Here is a 25,383-nt window from a genome sequence, read left to right on the forward strand (position 1 = left end):
TAGAAGTATTTTATATGCAACACAGGTACTTTATAAAATGAAGTGTATTTTTGTTTGCGCTGTAATGTGTGTATTATATGGACTTTTTAAAATTTACCTGTAAGTTCCTTCACTGTTTGCTAATGTTACGCACCCCGTCTGTGCCTGACCCGAGCACTGCACCTGATCCGAGTGCCTGACCCGAGCACCGCAGGTCCCGGGTCGGCCTCCCTAGTGGCAGCTGCAAGTGTTTCCAGGCCTCAGTGTCCCGAGGCGGCAGTCGCTGGGCCTTCCACTGCGCACCAGGCCTCACGCCAGAGCTCGGCATCCTCAGTTGTATTGGCCATACCCCTACGCGGCACGTGCAGACCGCCCGGCCTCTTGTAGGGCCAAGGGTGGGTCCTAGCTCTGCAGCGTGCCCTGATTGATTCCCCAATATAAGGAAGTCCCTGCTTGTACTTCCTTGCCTTGGCAATCGGGTCAGCATTTATGTTAGATTGTCACTGCTTTTGAATCTTGCTCCAGTTTGTTCCAAGTCTCGTTCCAGGATCCTTCTGTTCCAATTCTATTCCAGCCTTGTTCCTGCCTTGTTCCTGCATCCTAGTTCTCCAGTGTCCTCCTGTTCCTGTTCGTCTTTTCGTCTCCCCAGGTACTACCTCCGGACTGCCTCACTGGTACTGACCTCGCCTTGTTCCTTGACCTGCCTGCCTGCTGCCTGCCTTCTGACTCCAGTCCGTTCCTCGACCTGCTCGTCTGCTGCCTGCCTTCTGACCCTAGTCCGTTCCTCGACCTGCCTGCCTACTGCCTGCCTTCTGACCTCAGCCTGCCTATGACCTCATCTGACCTCCGGAACCTGACCTCTGCTTTGCTAACTACTTCTCGAACTGATTCCTGGACTTTGAACTTTGCTTGCCTGACCATGTCTCTAAATTCTGGCTTTGTTCCTAGCCTTGTCATCACCTACGCTCTTCTGGTCCTCCTAGTTCCATCTGAACTCCAGTCTCGAACCTGACCGCTCTCCCCTTCTGCCTGTGGACACGCTGGACTTCCATCCTTCCAGGAGACCCTGCGAGACCCACCTAAATCCAGGCGGCCCGGAACCCTACGGGCTCCGCCCGGGGGGACCTCGGGCTTCCAGTGGTGAAGCTCATCCTAGCCTCTGTCTCCTCCACTGCTCCACCCCCTTGGGGGAGTTACTTCTTGGTCCCTACCAGGGAGCCGTTCTCCTCTGCTCCAGGACAATGGTCCACCCCGAGCGCAACAGCTAAAGTTTCATTGGCCATGCAGAACTGAGTTATAATAAAATCATAGGAGGTAATTTTTAAAAGGATTTACATGCATAAATCTGGGCTTTCCATGCGTAACTGGGCTTTTGAAAATTGTGACTTTTATTTCTATACCAACATTCAAGGGAATATCACATCGGTTTACATTGAACAGGGGAAAACAATTAACTAGTGAAAGGGGAAATAGCAGTTACATGTAATGAAGGGAGCTGGAACTGGGAACAGAAGGGCTGGAGAATCAGAGTCAGGTGCAAGATAGGAATGATAACCATTTAGAACTTAAATGGTAGTTTACAATATAAATAATTTAACCAAATAGAACATTAACGATAAGGTACATTATGGACAGGCTGTAGGATATTTACAAGAGAGAGTTTACAATTTGTGGAGAGAATTTTAAGGAGGAGATCAATTGCAGGATATGGAAAGGAGACAGAGGCAGAAATTACGTAAGATAATTCACTTGGGGGCTGATGCAATAAGATGTGTGTTAAAATAGGTGCTCGTATTCAACATCTGCTTTCATAGCTCATGCACAGACTTGGCTCCTGGGCATCCGATGCAATATTTAAATGAGCTGCTGCAGTAAAAAGGATGCACTAGGGAAGAATTATGTGTCCCTTGTGCTCAAATGCATCGGGCACCCATAATTGCAATGGGCGCCTAGTACGAGTATCCGTTTTATCCTGCTTCAGGTTGATGTTGCCCAATATACACACATAATAAACATCCATAAATTTGTGCATGCACACATAATCCATAATTGTTTTTTTACATCAAGCCATTACATATTATCTTTATTCTTAAACACCGCAAGCAGTAGATTAAAGTATCACAATGATACTAAATAGGAGGAATGACAGAGGACCGTGTTTTTTAAAATTTCTCCTGTGTCCTTGTTTCATGGATTGACTTCACTCCACCTTCACGGCTGGAGTGAAGTTTGTTGCATTAAAAAGTGTGCATTGGGTGTCCAGCAATTTTCTGCATCAGAGGGTAATACTTACTAGCCTCATTTCCATGGAATGTACATGTGATGAGCCCTGTCGGCTACAGCTTTGTTTGGGTGCTTGTTTTGGACATGCTAATCTCCTTACTGCATAGGGTGCTAATCTAGCATGTCCAAAATGCATGTCCAACCACGCATAAACCTGTGTGCTAGCCTGGGTTTAATCTATTGTATCAGCCCCTTCATTTTCAAAAGGTTTTACATGTGTAATTGTGCTTTTGACAAATGCTGCAATATATGCTACTTTTACACTCATAAATCCTTTTGAAAATTACCTCCATAGTAAATAATGCCTTATAGAGAACAAAGAGACATAAGAATTATATTACTTTGGGCCTGGTTCATCAAACTGATTTGTTACACAGAATGGGAAAACAGATTTGACTTAGACGTTTAATATGATGAATAGTGAAGAATACCAAATGTACATGAGGGGAACAGTTATAGGTGGGCCTGCGCCTACATGGCCAGAGCCCACCCATAACCAAAGCGCCATGGCAGCACTCAAAGGCATCCCAACAGGGGGGGGGGGGCTACGATGCAGCAGCGAGGAGCTGCAGTGTGGCCTGACTCCTCCTCTCGCTCCCCGCCCAGCTTCGATGTAATAATCAGGGCTGGGCTGGGCTGGTGAGAGGAGAAGACGGTATTATGTGATGAAGTCAATGGCCCTGTAAAGGGCCGCGACGGAGGCCATGCGGTCTCTTTTCCTGCTCCCTGGCATCAGAGCTCATCGCGGACAGTTTACCAGCCTCCCAGTTTGCAGCGCAAATCCACTGGCAGGACACCACGGAGTTCCCAGCATAGCATGATAGGGGGATCAGGACCATGGGAGATAGTGCAGCCACCCAGATTTCAGCAAGGTGAGTCGCACATCATGATCACCAGCTGTTTGTGGAGAGTTGGAGGGGGCATGTTTGTGTTGTGCAAGAGCGGTCGGCGTGAGAAGGAGGGTGCAGGAACGGTGCAGGGATTCGTGGAATTATACATGTTCAAGTCCTGGTCATTTTTTGTTTAAAAAATAATTTAAAATAATAAATAGATAAATAGATAAATTTAACAGGGCAGGGGGCTTGGGCCCTGAAGTCTTTGTGCTTGGCATGTCAAGGGCTGTGAGTTTGAATCCAACTTAGGGAAATAGCGAGGGTAGTTGAAAGTGGGTACTAGTCGGACTTTTCCAGGCCAGGCATGCCTCAGATGGTATCCTATATGTGAGAGAGGGAGTTACCAGAAGTTTTAGTGATAATTTTAAGATATTTCTACCAGAGTGCTGAAAGCCTATGAGCTTGTAAAGAAAGAGAGGCGGCGAGGCTCCTAGAGTAGACTGAGCACAGCACTCTGAGAGGCAATCCTTAGGAAAGCCTCATGAGCGCATGGGGGTTGGGGTTCAGAATAAGTGAGGCCTGTAGAGTCAAAATCATACGGGCAACTATGGGCTCTGACACTGCACTGACCACCTCCCTAGGCCTGCAAGCAGTGATGGAGGAGCCTGGACGCAAGTTGCGATCAGGAGACTCAAAAGAAGCTGACATTACAGTGGCCATGGCCTCCGAGAAGCAAGTGATGTCTCGGCGAGGAAAGCACGCAGGAGCGCTGAACAGTCAAAAAAGAATCCAACTCATGTGTGGAACCCATGGAGAGCTTAAAGACATGAGCGCAAGCACCAATGAGAGTCCAGACTTCATTGCATCGGACGACAATCAGCAGAACGTCATGATCTCAGCCAACAGCCAGCCTGTGGCGGCGAGAATAAAAGGGTCCATGGAGATAGAACTGCAGTAGCACACCTCTGAAAGGGTGATAGCTCCATTCACATCACACCAGAGCCCCCATGGAGATACACAGCCGCATGATAGCCGTAATGGTTTCCAAGGAAGGCATCTGAGTGGTGGGTGCCAGTAACCTTCAAACGTTGAGCCACCCCTCTTTTTCGGATGGATGCAAGGTTAGCCCGGATTTGGAAGGGATTCACCAGTCCCCACTCATCATACTCGAATGTCAACAACCCAGTGTGGCATCAGAGACCGGCATGGGGCAACGACGCATCTGGCCCATTCCCTGGATATGGCCAAACAGGGCGCCCATGGGATTATATGCCATATGGTGGGATGAGTAGTAGTTTGTGCCCTTATCATTGGTCTTGATGGCATCTACGCCATGAACCTTCTCTCCGCAGGAAGGAGGGCAGGCACAGTGGAATTTTTCACATCCAAGCACAGACGATGACAAAGCAGTGGACAGTCACAATTTAAAAATTGCATCCAAAATCCACAATAACACCACATCAATGATGACTGGGCAGGCCAAAGTGGTAACCCAGACAGACGCAAGAACACAGCTGGACATGAGGAACCCAGAAGAAACGGAAACAACCAGTCACACGGAGCAACCAGAGCAGATGGGAGGCAGCACTGAGGGTGAGTCTCTAGATGAGCATGGAGGTAAGGGGTGGAAGACAGTGGGCACAAGCACGGAAGCCACTAAAATGACAGGAACAAGAGCAAGGCTAAGCGCAAATGTAGAGCAAATTCCAGCTCTAACAGCTCCTCTTCTGCTTCATCGGATTCAGACTCATTAAACGACAGTGACCTGCATTCCACGGCAACGGCAGCAGGCAAGGACTCCAGAGGCCCCCTAGTGCTCACCACCTTTCTGAACTGTGGGAAAGCATGCCCAGAACATTACGCAGGAAGATATGAAAGTGGATTTACATCAACATATTTACCATTTTGCCAGGACGGTGAAGGATGGACAATAAAAGGTAGTCGAAGGACGGAGCGGCACCACAAGAAAAAGAAAAGAGAGTGATCAGAAATATCTTGAAATGGATTTGCGCTTTCCTATACATGGCAAGCATAGTAGGACATCGGGACCCTTCACAATATGGCCCCATGTTAAGCTACGCAGAGAATATTCTTGAAGATTATCAAGAACATGAAGGTTGGGCCTCGTTAAATTACGATGAAAAATTCATTGACAAGATGGAAGAAAATCATTTCATGTCATGGGGAACTTGGGAGGTCAGCCTGTGGGTAAAACAGATGACACGATAATCTAGTGAAGCAGGAGCACATACAAGGACTACGAGAAGGTTGTCCCCCATCAGGCAGTCAGCCAGGACAGTGCAAGCCCAGGATAACACATGCTGACGGTTCAACAAGGCATTGTGCACATTCTAGGACTGCAAGTTCAAACATGTTTGTTCATCAAGTGCAGCCCTGCATCTGATAATGAAGTGTTCCAAGAAATCAGCAACCAGGAGTAATGGTAAAGCACAATAAGACTCAGCAATTCAGCAAGGCACCATCACCCATCACCTTGGAGGCGATGATCCAATGGCTCAAACATTACCCCAATCACAATAATGCACAAAGGATCTTTCAAGGCTTTTGTGATGGATTTACCATTCCTTTCCAAGGCCAGCTGGAAGGAACAAATTACTGCAATGTGTCATCTGCAATATGACACGCTGATACCATTCAGGCAAAACTGGATATTGAGCTGGCACTCAGATGGAAGGCAGGTCCATTTACACAACAACCTTTTCCAAAAATGTACCTCTCACCACTGGTGGTAATCACCAAGAAAGAGAAGGGCAAATTCTTCTTCATCCAGAATCTTTCATACCCATCAGGAATGTCCATTAATGACCAGCAACCCCCAGAGGAGGGTTCCATTCAGTGTGCTTCCTTCTACTTGGCAGTTGCGCTACTCAGGACAATCGATGTGGGTGCCCTAATGGCAAAATTGAACATTGAATCAGCCTTCAGACTACTTCTGGTCCATTCTAAGAGCTTCCCATTATTGGGTTTTACCTTCAAGAATCAATATTACTTTGGCATATGCATGCCAATGGGATGCTCAGTCTCATGCATATATTTCAAGTTATTTAGCACCTTCCTATATTTGGGTCACAGCATTGATGGCAAATTCAACTAACATCATTCATTATTTGGATGACTTTCTGTCCGTCGGTCCAAGAGGTTCAGACACCTGTGCACATTTCCTCCATGAATTCCAAGCTGTTGCTGAAGAATTTGGTATTCCTTTGGACCATTGCATAACAGAAGGTCCTACAACAATCATCTCCTTCCTTGGCATCAAGTTGGATTCAATCAAAATAGTCTTTAGACTCCCAAGAGAAAAAGTGAAAAAACTATTCATAATGATCCAGCAGGCAGCGATGGCGAAGAAGATAACATTTCAAGCCAAACAGTACATCTTGGGAGCACTGAATTTTGCATGTCAGGTAATTCCCATGGGAAGAGCTTTTATGAGAAGACTGGCAGCAGCCACTGCAGGTATACAGCAACCACATCACTTCTTAAGAGTGTCAAGGGCAATACGAGCAGATTTCGCCATTTGCGGATCATTCCTGAAGAACTTCAACAGCACCTCTGTTCTGCAAGGACCCCTGCCATCTAGCAGAGACCTGGACATCCACACAGATGCATCAGGTGGTTGGGGTTTTGGCATATTTTGCCAAGGTGCATGGTGCACCGAGCCATGGCCAGTGGAGTGGATTGACATCAGACTGACAAAGAACATAACATTCCTGGAACATTTCCCTATATGGGTAGCTATAGTATTATGGTACGACAGACTCAAAAACAAGCACATAATATTCTGGTGTGACAACCAAGCGGTGGTCCAAGTAGTGAACTCATAATTGGCAAAGTGCCCGAAGGTTGGTGATCTCCTTAGGGAAGTGGTACCAGCCGCATTGCACAGCAATACAATGGTAAGAGCCAGGCATGTTCTGGGGGTATGTAACGGTGTTGCTGATGCCCTATCTCATGCTTAATGGGATTTGTTTTGCAAGCAGGTACCCATGGTGGATGAAGTGGGGACACCTGTTCCAGCACATCTATGGAGGATTGGTATACAACCACCTTTGAATTAGTATGGCGATCCGTCACCCCTGCCACATGGTCGGCATACAGTTGAAGCTACAATCACATGACCAAATGCCTAAAGGAACATGGGTGGAGTCAAGGCCAAGTCACAGACGACCTGATTGTGAAGTTTGTCTCTACGGCAAAAGAGAACGGGGCATCCCGAAGTTCTGTGGTTAAGCACCTGGCAGGCCTGGTATTCTTTCTGAAGGTATGTGGATGGGGTGATCCCACCAAGTCCTTTCTGCTGAAGAGGATGCTGGTCAGATGGTTGAGGAAGGTGGGGCTAAGCATCAACAAATAACATCCTATCACTTACGATGTGTTGAGGAACATGTGGGTGCTTTTAGCATCAATTTGTTCATCTGAATATGAAGCATACTTATTTTGACTTGCAGTTTCACTTGCATTCTTTGGAGTTTTATGGGGGAGCGAGTTGGCCACTGCCAATAAGAGTGACCCAGGCACCAGTGGCATACTTCTAAGGAATGTCATCTGGACCCCAGAAACCCTGAGCATCACGTACAGAAGTCAAAAACATATCAGACTGAAAAAGGGACAATGCTGTCATTGAAGCAGATTGATGCATGCAACACCTGCCCGATCCGAAATACGGAAAATACTTAGCGGTTCAGCCCAGTAGTGGCATGCACCTACTGGTGCACACAGACAGAACCTCGTTAATCACATATAAATTTGCCACAGTGCTCAGAGTGGCAACAGCGAAAATGGGAATTGTCACATGAAAATTCACCACCCATTCTTTTAGAACTGGTGCAGCTACAAGCGCTGCACAAGCAAGACTTTAAAACCACCACTATACAGAGAATAGGACGATGGCGATCAGAGGCAGTAAATCCAGGGCCGGTGCATCCATTAGGCGAATTTCGGTGATTACCTAGGGCGCCAAGCAGTAGGGGACGCCGAAGAGCAGCCATGTGGTGCCGCAAGCGGGGCCTATTCCACTCGCAGTGAACAGAAATAGAGACTGTGTGCTTCTCAGGGCCACGAGCAGCACGCTGCTCACGGCCTTGAGAAGCAGGGTCGTGCTCCCCCCTCCCTACCTGTTTCTATTTCTCTTTGCCACGAGCGGAATAGGCCCTGCTTGCGGCATCACGTGGCTGCTCTTCGGCGCCCCCTACAGTTCGCGCCCTGGGAAGCACACAGTCGGCGCCGAAACAGGTGGGGGGTACGATTGAGGGGGGTCGACAGCGCAAGGGTCACTTAGGGCTGGGGCCCCCTTGCTTGGGGACAAGGCGGGGGGCCCATGGTTTAAGGTTGCCTTGCTTGGTCCTCACAACGGGCATCAGTGGTGACTGCGAGTTGTTTGGGAATAGTGAGCCACATACTGGCTCGGGTACCAATTGTTTAAATTTCTTCTGTTGAGTAAAGCTGCAGCCTTGTTCCAATAACTGTTTTAAAGTTTCTCTGTTAGCGAACGTTATACATACATGTATGTTGATTGTTGATGGAATGATTGAATGAGGACAGGGTGGGAGGGACGTTGGTGAGACGATATACGATAGAGGCTGCTAGCGTTATTCAAATAGCCCATATGTGTATGCATTTTAAGGACGTTTCAAAAGAGAAACAACCTTCATTGTCTTCGAAAATTAGCAAGTGTAAAGGGTTCAAGCTAAAAGTGTTTGTGCACTCTGCACCTGCTATTTGTCCAAGTGGTAGGGAACAAAATAGCTCACACATACCACTGAAATTCAAAATGTATGTGCAATCTTTTTCTTTCCTGAAATTAACTTACCCACAGAAAAACTATGTTATCCCATACCTAAATGTACACACACTCCATGAGTATTTTTCTAGTTGAATTTAAGGTGAGAAGTTTTCTGTCAGGCCATTTTACCCAGGAAAATACTGCCTGATGAGTAAATACCTTTGAAAATGTAGTCGATTAGGCTGTGATTTACTTACAGTGTACTTCTATGATGTTGACAATAAATATTAGGGATGTGAATCGTTTTTCAACGATTAAAATTATCGTCCGATAATGTTTATATCGTCTTAAATCGTTATAGAACACGATACAATAGAAATTCTAACGATTTATCGTTAAAAATCGTTAAATCGTGTTAGTGCGCACTAACTCGAGTTAGTGCGCACTAACTCCCCGTTAGTGCGCACTAACTCGATTTAGTGCGCACTAACTGAAAATGATACAAATAAACACTTTCCAGGTCACTGAAGGTCAGTTAGGAATGAATATGTGTTCCTATTGGCTGGCTGCCCTCTTATCTATTGATATTACCAAGGTTACCACTGAGGTGATGGTTGGGGGGATGGGAAATGGAACTGGAAACTAACGAACACCAACAGAAAATGAAACAAAGTGTTCACACTTCCCAGGTCAGTAAAGGTCACTTAGGAATGAATATGTATGTATGTATTCCTATTGGCTGGCTGTGCTCTTATCTATTGATGTTACCAATATGGTTGGGGGGATGTGAAATGGAAACAGTTGGAAGCTTGACAAAAAAGTAATGTAATGATCAGCACTCACGTGACTAGAACTTGTTTGTTTATTATTTTTGTTAGCAGGCACCTGAAATGCTAGTGCATGTTGAATTTGCCAATCACTGTGCATTTTAGAAAGGTGGTCCTGGCTGGAACTGTACACAGTTCAAATATATGTAATTGATTGTTGGTAAGTGTATTTTTTAAGTAGCCACACTGGCACCAGTATGTTTACTTTTCCTCCTACTTAACTCACTAGCTCAGCTTTGTAAGAAGGGCTTCTCTGCTTGTGTGTTGTTTTTGTTTGGTGTGAGGAGAGCAGAAACATCAGATCTTTATTCAATCTACTACAGTCATCTCTTACAGTGCCCTATCCCTATTAATACCAGGAGTGTTGTGATCTTCCTGCACACAGTGCCCTAACCCTGATACCAGTCTGAGACAGCTCCCTCCCTGCATTACTAGTGAGAGGCTGGCTTCACAGACAGGGGGGAGCTGCCTGACCCTCACTCCTGACTTCCCCCATGTCCCAGCTAGTGAATGGTGTGTGGGTGAGGGGGGGGGGGGGAGGATGGTGAAGTCTGAGACAGCTCCCTCCCTGCATTACTAGTGAGAGGCTGGCTTCACAGACAGGGGGGAGCTGCCTGACCCTCACTCCTGACTTCCCCCATGTCCCAGCTAGTGAATGGTGTGTGGGTGAGGGGGGGGGGGAGGATGGTGAAGTCTGAGACAGCGCCCTCCCTGCATTACTAGTGAGAGGCTGGCTTCACAGACAGGGGGGAGCTGCCTGACCCTCACTCCTGACTTCCCCCATGTCCCAGCTAGTGAATGGTGTGTGGGTGAGGGGGGGGGGGAGGATGGTGAAGTCTGAGACAGCTCCCTCCCTGCATTACTAGTGAGAGGCTGGCTTCACAGACAGGGGGGAGCTGCCTGACCCTCACTCCTGACTTCCCCCATGTCCCAGCTAGTGAATGGTGTGTGGGTGAGGGGGGGGGGGGGGAGGATGGTGAAGTCTGAGACAGCTCCCTCCCTGCATTACTAGTGAGAGGCTGGCTTCGCAGACAGGGGGGAGCTGCCTGACCCTCACTCCTGACTTCCCCCATGTCCCAGCTAGTGAATGGTGTGTGGGTGAGGGGGGGGGGGAGGATGGTGAAGTCTGAGACAGCTCCCTCCCTGCATTACTAGTGAGAGGCTGGCTTCACAGACAGGGGGGAGCTGCCTGACCCTCACTCCTGACTTCCCCCATGTCCCAGCTAGTGAATGGTGTGTGGGTGAGGGGGGGGGGGGAGGATGGTGAAGTCTGAGACAGCTCCCTCCCTGCATTACTAGTGAGAGGCTGGCTTCGCAGACAGGGGGGAGCTGCCTGACCCTCACTCCTGACTTCCCCCATGTCCCAGCTAGTGAATGGTGTGTGGGTGAGGGGGGGGGGGAGGATGGTGAAGTCTGAGACAGCTCCCTCCCTGCATTACTAGTGAGAGGCTGGCTTCACAGACAGGGGGGAGCTGCCTGACCCTCACTCCTGACTTCCCCCATGCCCCAGCTAGTGAATGGTGTGTGGGTGAGGGGGGGGGGGTGGATGGTGAAGTCTGAGACAGCTCCCTCCCTGCATTACTAGTGAGAGGCTGGCTTCACAGACAGGGGGGAGCTGCCTGACCCTCACTCCTGACTTCCCCCATGTCCCAGCTAGTGAATGGTGTGTGGGTGAGGGGGGGGGGAGGATGGTGAAGTCTGAGACAGCTCCCTCCCTGCATTACTAGTGAGAGGCTGGCTTCGCAGACAGGGGGGAGCTGCCTGACCCTCACTCCTGACTTCCCCCATGTCCCAGCTAGTGAATGGTGTGTGGGTGAGGGGGGGGGGAGGATGGTGAAGTCTGAGACAGCTCCCTCCCTGCATTACTAGTGAGAGGCTGGCTTCACAGACAGGGGGGAGCTGCCTGACCCTCACTCCTGACTTCCCCCATGTCCCAGCTAGTGAATGGTGTGTGGGTGAGGGGGGGGGTGGATGGTGAAGTCTGAGACAGCTCCCTCCCTGCATTACTAGTGAGAGGCTGGCTTCACAGACAGGGGGGAACTGCCTGTCCCTCACTCCTGACTTCCCCCATGTCCCAGCTAGTGAATGGTGTGTGGGTGAGGGGGGGGGGGGGTGGGTGGTGAAGTCTGAGACAGCTCCCTCCCTGCATTACTAGTGAGAGGCTGGCTTCACAGACAGGGGGGAGCTGCCTGACCCTCACTCCTGACTTCCCCCATGTCCCAGCTAGTGAATGGTGTGTGGGTAAGGGGGGGGGGGAGGATGGTGAAGTCTGAGACAGCTCCCTCCCTGCATTACTAGTGAGAGGCTGGCTTCACAGACAGGGGGGAGCTGCCTGACCCTCACTCCTCCGGGGTATTGTGATCTTCCTGCACACAGTGCCCTATCCCTGATACCAGGGGTGTTGTGATCTTCCTGCATGCAGTGCCCTATCCCTATTAATACCAGGAGTGTTGTGATCTTCCTGCATGCAGTGCCCTATCCCTATTAATACCAGGAGTGTTGTGATCTTCCTGCATGCAGTGCCCTATCCCTGATATCGGGATGTGTGCAAGAAGATCACAACACCCCCGGTATCAGGAATAGGGCACTGTGTGCAGGAAGATCACAACACCCCCAGTATCAGGAATAGGGCACTGTGTGCAGGAAGATCACAACACCCCTGGTATTAGGGATAGGGCACTGTGTGCAGGAAGATCACAACACTCCTGGTATTAATAGGGATAGGGCACTGTGTGCAGGAAGATCACAATACCCCTGGTATCAGGGTTAGGGCACAAGTTCTAGTCACATTGACTGATCACATTACTTGTTTTGTCAAGCTACCAACTGTTTCCATTTCCCATCCCCCATATACTGTCAGTAGGAAACTTGGTAACATGAATAAATAAGAGGGCAGCCAATAGGAATACATATTCATTCCTAAACTGACCTTAACTGACCTGAAAAGTGTCAAATTGTATCATTTTCAGTTAGTGCGCACTAACTCCCAGTTAGTGCGCACTAATCGGAAAAAACGATTTTTAACGATTTTTTAACTAAAAAATTGTGCCTAAGATGATTTTCTTGCCCTGCCACACGATTTCTATCGTTAAGACGATATGGATAACGATTCACATCCCTAATAAATATATGTTTGAATAGGGCATACAGGATCAAACCCTCAAAGGTTAAAAAATGTATGAAAGCCTGACTTTAATCAAAGATAGGATGTCAAGATTTTGATGGGAAATATCTCACCCACAATATATCAAGCAACTTATAATAACTAGATACCTCCAAAATGCACAAGACTATATTAAACAAAGTTGACAATTGTATTTAACGTATTTAAAAATGAACCATTGATGAGATTCACATGAACTAACCATTTTCAACTTAGATTTGATTTGCCTGATTAGCTCAAGTTTAAAAAATTTGAAGTAATATGTGAATGAATAAACCTTTCAATAAATCACAGCTTCGTAATATACAGTTGGTGAACATATTCATAAATTTCCATAATTGTTAACACTAAATGTTCTAAACTTCAGGTAAATAAATATGACAAAATACATTTAATAATGCCAAAATGTTTAAAATAATTTGAACAAGCAACATAAAATCTCTTTAACTATCCGTCATAATTTGACCAATATTATACACCCACCTGATTTTTATACTGGGCAGAAAACATGAATTTATTACTGGATAATACCATTAATAAATTAGTGAGAACAATTCAACATACAGCTTAGCAGCCACAAATGTTTCAGCAATGCTAAACTTTGCTTCCATAACACTTTGGGGCTGATATACTAAAATGTGATCATTTTGATGGATTATTACGGATGTCTTAACAAATCTATTGCTCAAACATTCACACTCATTTTGTGCTATGTACGAACTTGATGTAATGCAAAATTATTGCATGATTCTTAGAATATGTTAAAGCATGGTATTATATTACTACCTGAGGAATCTGTATCACCAGGCAAAAAACAGTAATGTGGTATTTTGACCAAGTGAAACCAGTAAAATATATTGAGAAACAGACTCCACCATACACACCCTCAGGGAGTATAAAAGCCTGGCCATCAGTCACGTCTAAGAATGCTGCTAGAAAGTTGTGGGGAGCTACTAATCCAAGGAGAAAGAAGATGACAAAGAAGAGAAGATGGGTGGAGGTGGAGGTAGAGAAGAAAGTAGAGAAAAAAAGATAAGACATTAGGAAGAGGAGGCCCCCTTATCATCCTGAAGTTAAACCACCAGACGTGAAAGTGGCATCACAGGCAGTAACCAGCACATATAAACCACTAACAAGACCCTGGATTTGCAACATTAGCTTCAACACTGAGGAGGTCATCCCATATACCGTGTACTGCTGCAAGAATATGTACAAGGCCTTTACGCAACTACTCTGGAAGATGGTATCTAAGATATTAGCTCATTTAACCAAGATTAAAAGAGTGAGATTGCTATCCAGATCTGTTCCTTGGAGGAAAGGTTGAAGGACATCCTAGAAGCAGGGCAGGTTGAAAACACAGTATGATGGTCAGGGACCTAGAAAAGTTGGTTATGTAATACCTGCACGGCCTTCCCTGTAATAGTATTTGTTGAGAACTTCCATCTCCCGTGCTGTTTCTGGGGTCCTTTCTCCCTTTTTTAATTCCTTTCTCTTTTTGCCCCTGATGTTGTGGTATGAGAGGCTCCATGTTAGTGAAAGAAGTCGTTCTGTCAGGTGTGGGTTTTTCTCCTCACGCAATTTACATTTAACTTCCCCCCCCCACTTTCAGGTAGTATGTTTCTTTCTTTCTTTCTTTTCTCTTGGTAAACATCACTTCGTTTTTTTTTTATATACCAACATATCACATCTGTTTACATTCAGGTAGTGGAGGTATTTCCCTATCTACAGAGGATAGGGAAATACCTGAGGCAATGGAGAGTAAAGTGACTTACCCACAGTCACAAGGAGCAACAGCTGGTCTGCTTGTTCATAGCCCACTGCTCTAACCACTAAGCTACTACTCCACTCCTTAAATGGCTCATTGCTTTTTTACTTGCATGGTCATTACTATATTGACATAGGTAATCAAAATAGTGCTTTATATTGCCTCTTAACAGATGCAGTTTTTTATTTATTTTTATTTTTTATTTAGCTCATGCCTTTTCATTGATAGCCCAAGGCTAGTTACATTCATAGGTATTTCTCTGTTCCCAAAGGGCTTACAACCTAAGGGACTCAGTCAATTTCTAAGCATTTTTACTATAGACACAGAATGGGAGAAAACCTTCAGTAAATGGGCCCCTGAGTTTGTACCTGAGGCAAATAGTAAATGCTTACTACGTAAAACAAAGTATTTAAAGGTAGATTTTAAGAGCCACGCGCGGGTGCACATATGCATGCGTTTGCTGGCCCACACACATGGATGTGCTGATTTTATAACACGCACCGTCTATGTGCGTGCGCATGTTATAAAATCCATTACCCACATGCCAATGCACGCAAATCCTGTCTTGAGCACGTAAGGGGGGAATTGTAGTTGGTACATGCAGTGTCGCAATAGGCCTATTTCCCAGTTCCCTCACAGTTCGTCCCAGAAAAGGAGCGAACTTCCTAAAGCCCCTACCTAACTTACCTCCCTTTAACCCTACTAGCCCTGACCCCTAAAACTCTGCTGACTACCCCCCCTTTATTTTTTTATTCTACTACTTACATGCTGTCCATAGCAGTAGCAAGTTACGCGGTTGTGGGATCCTGGCACGCGCTAGTATGCGCAATTGACTTCATGGATGCAATCCCGGCCTGCCTATGCCCTGCCCATGCCCTGCACTGCCCAGACCTCGCCCCCCCCTCCCCTTTTTTGCCAGACCTTTTTTATCTGCATACAGGGAGATACTCGCGTGGCTGCGGGCCTCTTAAAATCTGCATAGCACGCACACATCCCAGTCATGCACATATCTCACAGCTTTGACACGTGGAGGGCTTTTCAAATTTACCTTTTATTGTGTAATAAGTTGCTTTACCGCACAATAAGGAAGTAATTTTCAAAAGGGTTACACACAAAAATGTAACATGCTATTGTAGCAATTTTGAAAGCTATTTACACATGTAAAATCTATTGATAATTCAATGGCATATATTGTAGCAATTTTCAAAAGCCCACTTGCACGTGTAAAGTACATTTACACGTGTAAATCCCAATTTTAAGCAAGTAAATCTTTTTTAAAATTATTTTCAGTATGCTTTATTGTGCTTTAGGTAAACAAAAGATAAGATGCCAGAAGTCTTTTCCAAGTCTTTATTGTGGTGGAGACGTTACAAAATACCAGCCTGACTCAGACCGAGTTTCGCCGTTCTCAAGGGCTTAGAAAATCATTTGGTATATTTCAGTGCGATTCATAGATAATCCGCAATGGAACCATTTCTTTTCTATTCAGTGAAAACTCTTGGACAAGGGAAATCCATACATCTAGTGGTGCCTAACATGATACTTGCATTCCATACCGGATATCCAGTCTCCACTCGTAAGAACCCTGAGGCGGCCCTTGTGAGAACGGCAAAACTCAGCCTGAGTCGGGCTGGTATTTTGTAACGTCTCCACCACAATAAAGAACTGGAAAAGACTTCTGGCATCTTATATTTTGTTTACCTAACGGCTTTTTAGATCGCCTACCTTCCTGTTTCCTGGGTCCATCCCTTTTATTGTGCTTTAGGACATTGGCCCCCATATGTAGATTTGAAATCTGTTGATAAGCAATAAAAAGCTCACCAGAAATTCTTGGTTATTCCATTGTTTATCCACTCCTATATGGTTTCTGACTTACTGTACGGCCAGTCCAAAAAACAGCTCATGAACACAGGTTTGGTAAATGAGGGACAAGCACAGGAATGCATGCTGCTGCTGCTCTGTTTTAGTAGATGCTTCTTCTTATCTAATTTTTCTATTTCCTAAATTTTCTCCCATATAATAAATCATTTACCTGACCTGTATCATAGTAATATTTAACATAGTTTAAATATTAATATACTTTTTATATACTAACTTTCTCATTACTTGTAGAAATATACTGTTTGTTCTGTGCACTGAATAACAATCAGGTGTTTTGCTGTAATTCTGTTAGTGACATTAATTCAGTGCTGGAAGTGTTTCTTACCTGACGGTGTGTTGTTGAAGATATTTCTTGGAATGACAACTTTGTCTTCAGAGTTCCGTGCCCAATCTACCATTCCTTTTCTTCCTCTCATTGGAAAATTGATGTCTGTTAAAACGGATGCCGCAGGAAGTTTTTCAATGCTGGCCACTAGAGAGAGGAATCATAAAGCTTAACACAATTTTCTTTCATGGAATTTCTGAAAGCATCAAGTGAATTTAACATTAAAGATATAAGACATATCTACTGTCATTTTTTTGAAATAGGGCAGTGGAATATAAGAGTAACTGAGATGAGAAGCTTCAGTTCCATATTACTGTATCTTAGTGCTTAGAGCAGAGGTTCCCAAACCTGGCCTGAGGGACCCCTAGCCAGTTGGATTTCAGGATAGCTGCAATGAATATGCATATGCTGCCTCCACTGTATGCCAATTTATTTCATACATTTTCATTGTATATATATCTTGAAAATCTGACAGACTGTAGGTCCCCCAGGACAGGTTTGGGAAACTCTGCCATGGAATATTTACTAGAACATTTATTGACTCCTTATCTGCTAGCATCAAGCTAATTAAGTTATTGGGTTTTGTTGAATGCACTGGCTTCTATTTAGAAGTGCACAGGCCTAGATCTATATGATTTGTCTTCCAACCTAGTTGGAGATAATTGGATGTGAATTTACAGGTTAGAAGATGCAGCAGTTTGTTTTTCCTGAGCTGGCCACCAGATTCAGGCTAATGAAGCAGTAACATAGCCTTTCTACTGTGCTTGTGGTCAATAATATTTAGACTGGAGAGAGGTCCATTAATCAGTTTCATGTGTGAAAGGTCAGTATTTGTTTCATACCAACCAAATATCTGAAAAGTAGCACATTATTTTCCTTTTTCCAAAAATACCAACTATAAACAATGTACCATAGGTGCAAACTGACAAATCAGAGAGGATCATTAGGTAGCTATATGAAGTTTAAAGAATCTGAACCTTAGTGACTAAGGACAAAAGATCCTAAATATGTTACTTGATAGATTTGTACATGGCTAGTCTGAATGGTAATTTATTTCAAGATAAAATGACTGCACCATGTATCAAGACCTACGTATTAAAAGTATGTGATCTTTTTCTCTATTATAAACATGATGTAAACAACAAATTGTCTTAAGCCAGCAAAATAGAGTACAATTATCAGCATTTTTTCATCAATATTTTTTGTGTGTGTGTTGCTAGCAGTAAAAAACCAAGCCTGCTGTATTATAGATGATTTACTCTAGATTTTAAAGGCATTGCTCATGCAGACATGGCCACATATGCGTGTATGTGGGCCATGGGCGAACAACGCAGATTTTACAAAGCTGCGAAGTTCACATGTATATACCGGTGAGCATGTCAAAAATAAGAGGGGGGGAAAGGGGCAGGGCATGGGCAGAACATGGGGGTTCCAGGGTGAGGCCAACAGACCCTCGAGTAACTCTGTATTTTAAAACCGGAGCCTGTGGCCCACATCAAATTGCGCGTGCATGTTATAAAATCCGGGGTCGGCACGCGCAAGGGGATGCACACTTGTGCACCTTGCACGCGCCGAGCCCTAGGGAGCCCCCAATGGCTTTCCCCCAATGGCTTTCCCCGTTCCCTCTAAGGCCGCTCCGAAATTTGAGTGGCCTTGGAGGGAACTTTTCTTTCGGTCCTCCCCACCTTCCCCACCTTCCCCTCTTTTCCCCTATCTAACCCACCCCCCAGCCCTACCTAAATTCCCCCCCACCTTATTTTATTTGTTATCCCTGCGTCTTGCAGGCGTACCTTGTGTGCGCCGGCCAGCTGCCGGAGCGCGAACCTCCGGCATGGCCGCTGTGCCGGAGGACTCAGGACCGCCCCCAGATCGCCCCCGGATCGGCACCATGCCCCTGGCCCTGCCCCGGGCATGCGCGCAAGCCCCGGGGCAGGGCCAGGGACATGCGCCGGGGCAGGGCCAGGGACATGCGCAGGGACATGCCCCGGGACGCGCGCAAGCCCCGGGACTTACGCGCGTCCCGGGGCTTGCGTGAGCCGCTGAGCCTATGCAAAATAGGCTCGGCACGCGCAAGGGTAGGTTTTCGGGGGTTACGCGCGTATATTACGTGCGTAACCCTTTGAAAATCTACCCCTCTGTGCTTAAGACTGTACAGAAATAATTAAGAGTATATGATGTCATTTTGTCATATGTTAGCCCAGTGTTTCCCAACCCTCTCCTGAAGGTACACCTAACCAGTCAGGTTTTCAGGATATCCATAATAGATATGCATGTGATAGATTTGTACTGCATATATTAGAAAACCAGAATATGCAAATCTATCTCATGCATATTCATTGTGGCATTCTTGAAAACTCGACTGGCTAAGTGACAAGTGTGCCTCTGGGAGAGGGTTCAGAAACACTGTATTAGCCTTTCTGGTAGATCAGCTTCAATAGGGCATCTATTATGTTCTTATGTATTTAAGCCCACATTTTTTTTTAAATTTTATTTTTATTAACTTTTCATTTTCAAAAGGATATTACACAGCTTGTATCCACCATATGATTAATAGGAAACTCAAAGTATCTAATATTTTTACACATAAATTCTGTGAAAACCTTGGAAATACAATTATAAGAAATTATAGAGTCTGGAGGATAAGAAATAAGAGCAAAAACACAAAGAAATTTAACAACAACATTTGTGTCAAAACCATATTTAACTATTTTCCCCAAATGTATTTCTAAGGAGAATCTAGGACTAGGATTCAAGGTATGACCGAAGTTGATCAGGTTGATTAAACATATACCTCATATTTTGAAATGTAATTATGCAATGGCATGGAAATCGTAAAAGAAATTTGGCCCCCCATTGAATAACCTTATCTCTCATAGATAAAAACTCCTTTCTTCTTAACTGTGTATCACGGGAAATATCAGGAAAAATCCTGATTGACTGGCCATAATATTTGGAGTTTTGATGTTTGAAATAAAGTCTAAGAGCCGAATCTCTCTCAGATATATTTATTTATTTATTTATTTATTTAAAAGTCTCTTCTATACTGATGACCGTTCGCACATCGCATCGGTTCACAATAAACAAGAACTTTTAGGCGGAGCCCTTACATAAAACAGAAAATATACAGTTAACTATAGGGTGGAGCCCTTACATATAACCAGAGAAACAAAAACCAGGGGAAGGGTCAAGGGTAGGGGAAGGGTCATGGGTGGAGGGAGCAATAACAATATAAATATAAATGCAAATTGCACAATTAATGTAGCTCGTGTCTTTATTTCCATATCAGAAGACTTTTCTAAAAGTTCTGACAGATTTAAATCCTCTTTTTGATCTCCCTGTTCTTGGTCTTGTATACCTCCCAGACTATAAGGCTGGGAGATATAGTAAATTCTAGATATTGCAGGTAGAATTGTATCTGTATATTTCAACACATTTATCAGATAGCTTTTAAATAGTTCCTTAGGTGATATTAAATGGATCTTTGGAAATTTTAAGACTCTAAGATTGTTTTTTCTAATTTGATTCTCCAATTGTTCTAATTTATCTGATTGCATTTTTTCTGATTTAATTAAATTTACTTGGACTTTTTCAATCTCATCAATTCTAACTCCCAAGGTATTAACTGATCCATCCATCTTTTCAACTTTTGTCTGTAATATCCTATTATTACTCAAAATATCTTGAACCATTAAAGCCAGATTATTAAGTTCTGCATGAAAATTATCATACTCTCTATTTCTTCCAAAGTAAACTTAGTAGGAGTTATTACAGGTATATCAATCATCGCTCCCCTTTGGCTTCTTTCCATCCCTTTCTCCTTAGGAGCTGTCCCAGGTTGTGGCTGTTGAAAACTAGTTTTTCCAACTTGCTCTCTTGAAACCTGAATTCCAGGGTTCATCGGGGGGAGGTTAATACTTCCTACCCCCCTCTGATCGTAAGATGATGAAAAAAAACAAGTTTGATTTGGGATCCTCAAAAATAATTTCTCCTCCACTTTTTCCTGTTGGAGGCTCAGGTGTTGTTGGGGCACCAGGGCTCAAAGATGTTTCATAAGTCAGGGGACTTTGACCCTGCTCCTGGCCAGAGTCTCCAGCGACTTCACTTCCTGGTGTCAACAATATAGTTCTCGCAAAAAGATCCTGAATACATGGTTGATTATCACTCACTACTGGGATAGAGGAAGTCTCTCTTGTTTTTGCTTTCCTCTTGGTATGTGGCATTACCAAGAGGAATTTTAACCACGATAATTAAAGAAATAAATGTACCTCAGTAACTGATCTTCCTGGTGACACGATCAGTTCCAGTTCCTCCCGGCTCCGTTGACTGCTGATATTTGACAAATTGTAATTCCCCCGGCAATCCCCGGCAATCTAGGCTAAGCCAGGCAAAGCCGCGCCCCCCTTAGGCGTGCGGCTTTGGCGACACGCCGACGGTGATGTTGCGCCGTAGAGACGCTGATGTTATGGGCGTCTGAGATGGCTCCTCCCTCCGAAATCAGGGGCCAGCAGCAAAACAGGAGAAGGTAATTCAAAGGAGCGGCATCTGCCTGCTCCAGTAGGCAAAAGTCAGCAGCAAATCCTCACCGCTCAGACGCCGATGTTATTGTCATCTGAGATGGTTCCTCCCTCCGACGTCAGGGTCCAGCGGCAAAGCAGGAAAAGGTAATTCAAAGGAGCATCTGCCTGCTCCAGTAGGCAAAAGTCAGCAGCAAATCCTCACCGCTCAGATGCCGATGTTATGGGCATCTGAGATGGCTCCTCCCTCCAACATCAGGGGCCAGCGGCAAAGCAGGAAAAGGTAATTCAAAGGAGCGGCGTCTGCCTGCTCCAGTAGGCAAAAGTCAGCAGCAAATCCTCACCGCTCAGACGCCGATGTTATGGGCGTCTGAGATGGCTCCTCCCTCTGACGTCAGGGGCCAGCGGCAAAGAAAGAAAAGGTAATTGAAAGGAGCGGTGTCTACCTGCTCCAGTAGGCAAAAGTCAGCAGCCTAAGCCCACATTTTAAAAGCCCTGTGCATGTAAAATTTGGGGGGCTATGTGCATGGCTGGGCCCCACATGTGCTGAGTGCATTTTCGAAAGGGCCCAGCAATGCACGTAACCCCCAATATGCGTAGAAGTGCTGGGCCAGAAGAAAGGGGCAGATTGGGGGTGTAGTCTGGGCAGAGAGGGGAGGTGAGGGGTGGTGGATGGGCTGGACAGCACCATTAGACACTGTCCTGGGGAAGCCCACACCAGCAGCCGGCCAGTGCGTGGAGTTTATTTCTGCTCCCAGAGAAGAGCAGTTAAGTATTAAAACAAAAAATGTGGGGGCAGCTAGGTATAGATTAGGGGTTGAGGTGGAGAAGGGAAAAGGGAGGAATGCTAGGTAGGGGGGTAGGGAACTGGGAAAAAGGCCGATCACGTCACCACACGTAATTGAAAATTCCCCCCTCCCTGCATATGCGAGCGGGGCACCCGCCCACACATGCATGCGCTGATTATAAAATCGGGCGCACATATGTGCATGGATATCATATTTTATAACATGTGCCCTGTGACGCAAGCATGTTATAAATTCGGCGCACCTTTTAAAATCAACTCCTTACTGAATATTTTTACACTGGCTGTTAGATGTCACTGTAAATGGATAATGTAGATAATCCATGCGTTTCAACCAAGGCTGAATGTGTCTGATCTAGGCAGCTAAAGATTTGCTTCCTACATTTCCATGAATTTTCAATTGAATAGAGAGGCCCTGATTTTTTTCATGAAAATCTAGGCAATTTGTCCACCGGACAGCGGGTTGAACAGTGCGCTCGGCTGTGTTTAGAAATTATCCCCCAAGTACTAATAAGCAGTAAATTCTACAGTATTTTCATGGTTTAGATAATTCCCAAAATGTATGAATGCCTACCAGAGTCCTGGAGAGAGATAATGACCAGGATGGTCATATTAAAAAAGTCAGAAGCATTTTGTCTCAGAACCTGGAGCCTCTGTTTTCACTCTGGATATAGAAGCAGAGACAAGAGAAGGAAGGAGTGATAAAGAGACAGAGAGAAATAGAGAAATAGAGAGAGAAAGAGGGGAACAGAGAAAAAGGTCAAAGAAAAAAGGTTGGAAAAAGGTAGAAATAAATGATATAGTGAGAGAAAAAAGGTAGAGGACAGTAGGGATGTGCAGACAAAAAGTTTATGTTCATAAGTCCATAAGTCGAAAAGGGGGGTCAATTTCGGTCAATATGGACATATGGAGAATTCCATAAGTTGAGTCTATGTCCATACGTGCACCAGTTTCCTAAATAAAAATTTAAACCCCTCACCCTCCTTAATCCCCCCCCAAGACTTACCAAAATACCCTGGTGGTCCAGCGGGGAGTCAGGAAGCCATTATTCTATTCCTTTGCGAGGAGCACGTGACGTCCGCGTCACGTCGGAGTGACGCGGCCGTCACGTGGTCCACCGCGGTTCCACTCCCGGACCCCTCCTTGGACACAAACGGAACTTTTGGCCAGCTTGGGGAGGTCAGGAGGCCCTCACCAATGTTTCTGTAAAGCCTTCACCAATGTTTCTGTAAAGCCTGTTGCTGTTAAATGTTTTACTGTTTAAACTGTTATATGTAAAGCCTGTTGCTAAATTATTGTTTAACTGTAAACCGAGGTGATGTATAACTATACGTACCGCGGTATAAAGGAATCTACAAATAAATAAATAAATAAATAAATTAAAACACCTGATGTTGGTAGCCATTGGTTATAAGTAACAACTCCTTTTTTGGGCACATTTTTTGTGATCCTTTAAGGAAGTGTGTTCATCATTCATCAGTTTAATTTTAGAGTGATTTTTTGGGGAATTTTGACTTGTGCTCTCTGATAGGTGTCCATTTCAAAATAGTAAACAAACCTTAATAATAAAAACCAATATATATAGATTACACAATATTCACAGATTACCACAAGCAGCAGATAAACTCAGTTAAATGTAAAAGAAAATACTAGGGCTACAGTGTTTACAAAAAGTAAGGTAGGCTTCAGCATAAAACTCTACAAAAAAAAAAAAAGCACAAAAAGACTTTTTTCTCTGTTTCCATCAGCCATGCTTCTTTTAGCAATAGCATCTCCAAAATAACCTCTTTAGATAAGCAAAACTGTCTCTTCAGTTCATACAGCATCAAGTGTTCTAGGAGTCAAGCATTTTCAAGGCCTTAAGCAGCAAAGACACAATGTAAAAAAAAACAAACAAAAAAAAACGGATTTTGAAGATACTGGAAGTGAGTGTAGATATTTCAGATCTGGTGTAATATAGAATACGCGCTGCATTATTTTGAATGAGCTGCAATCTATGAATAAAGATGGATTCAAACCATCACAAATGAGCTGCAATAATCCAGATGACTGGTGATTAAAGCATGAATCACTGTCATCTGATTATCAGTTGAATGATATGGCTGTCGCTTCTATACAATATGCAGCTGAGCAAAACAAGCTTGTACTACACAAGATATTAGATTTTTTTCATGGTCATTTGGAGACAAGAAAAATTCCTAAATTCCGAAGTTCAGGTTTCAATACCACTTTGATTGGATCAAAGTTAATCTGGAGGCAGTAAATGAAACTGGTTTTCTAACCCAAACTGCTTCAGTCTTGTGTCGTACACCTAATGCAGCCAAGGCCAGGTCTGGGGATGCCACATTCATTGATGCTCTGAAGAGGGGGGTCAAAGTCATTGTGTAACTGTAAAATCGAGTGGTGGATTTAGGGACCATGTTTGCACAGTTTTAGACAATAGCCTCCAGTCAAGCACTGTCACTGTGAAGACTGAATTAAGTGAGTTGGAAAGAGATATGCAATAAGAGAGAAATCCATGGGTAGTTATGAATAGGAGCTTATTGCACCATAATTCAACCAAGGTCAATTCTGAAACTACGAGGCAAAATTATTTAAAAAATCTAATATTCCAGAGGTCTCTAAATTTAGTAAAACTTTAGATTTTTTGCCAGCCTGGAATGGGTTTCCAGTTACTAGAGACTTTCAGGTTTAGTGTCCATTTTTAGTAATAGTACAGCTGTAAGGTAATTCTGTATTGGAATATAAGAGCTAAAGCATCTACCTAAAGCTGTTCTTTTCAGGCCCAAAATTCCTTGGACAGATTCATTTTATACTATTGCCCTTATTTAATCTTCAATATGTTTGTAAATAAAAATAAATCCTTGTTCTCTTGCTTCTCTGCTCCCAAGTTGATTTTGCTGTTCATACGGGGTTTGACTCATCCAAAATAAAACTAGCCTCTTGAGAGTGCATGGAGACCAAATAATATAGTTAAGAAAGCATATATGTGTAATATCAATAATATCAATAATAATATAAATTATTAATAATAATATCTATTATTATTCAATTATTATCAATTATTATTAATAATATCAATTATTATTATTGATAATATCAATATGTGTAAGATCAATAATAAAGAATCATACCCAATCAGATCCAACATGGGGGTACCCCAAGGCTCCTCCCTATCACCCACCCTATTCAATATTTACCTTCTCCCACTCTGCCATCTACTCACCAACCTCACGCTAACGCACTTCCTATATGTGGATGACAT

At 44.4% G+C, this 25,383-nt stretch overlaps 1 protein-coding gene across 1 annotated transcript in view; it reads right to left on the reverse strand.

The window, feature by feature from the left end:
- Positions 1-25,383, reverse strand: part of ADGRB3 (adhesion G protein-coupled receptor B3) — a 1,794,610-nt gene that overhangs the window by 827,847 nt on the left and 941,380 nt on the right. The window contains exon 12 of the mRNA XM_029595665.1: positions 16,800-16,946. Coding sequence (XP_029451525.1) covers positions 16,800-16,946 — 147 coding nt within the window. The remainder of the gene's footprint in view (positions 1-16,799; positions 16,947-25,383) is intronic.

The sequence above is a fragment of the Rhinatrema bivittatum genome, chromosome 3 (genome assembly GCF_901001135.1).
Source record: "Rhinatrema bivittatum chromosome 3, aRhiBiv1.1, whole genome shotgun sequence".
Classification (NCBI taxonomy): Eukaryota; Metazoa; Chordata; class Amphibia; order Gymnophiona; family Rhinatrematidae; genus Rhinatrema; species Rhinatrema bivittatum.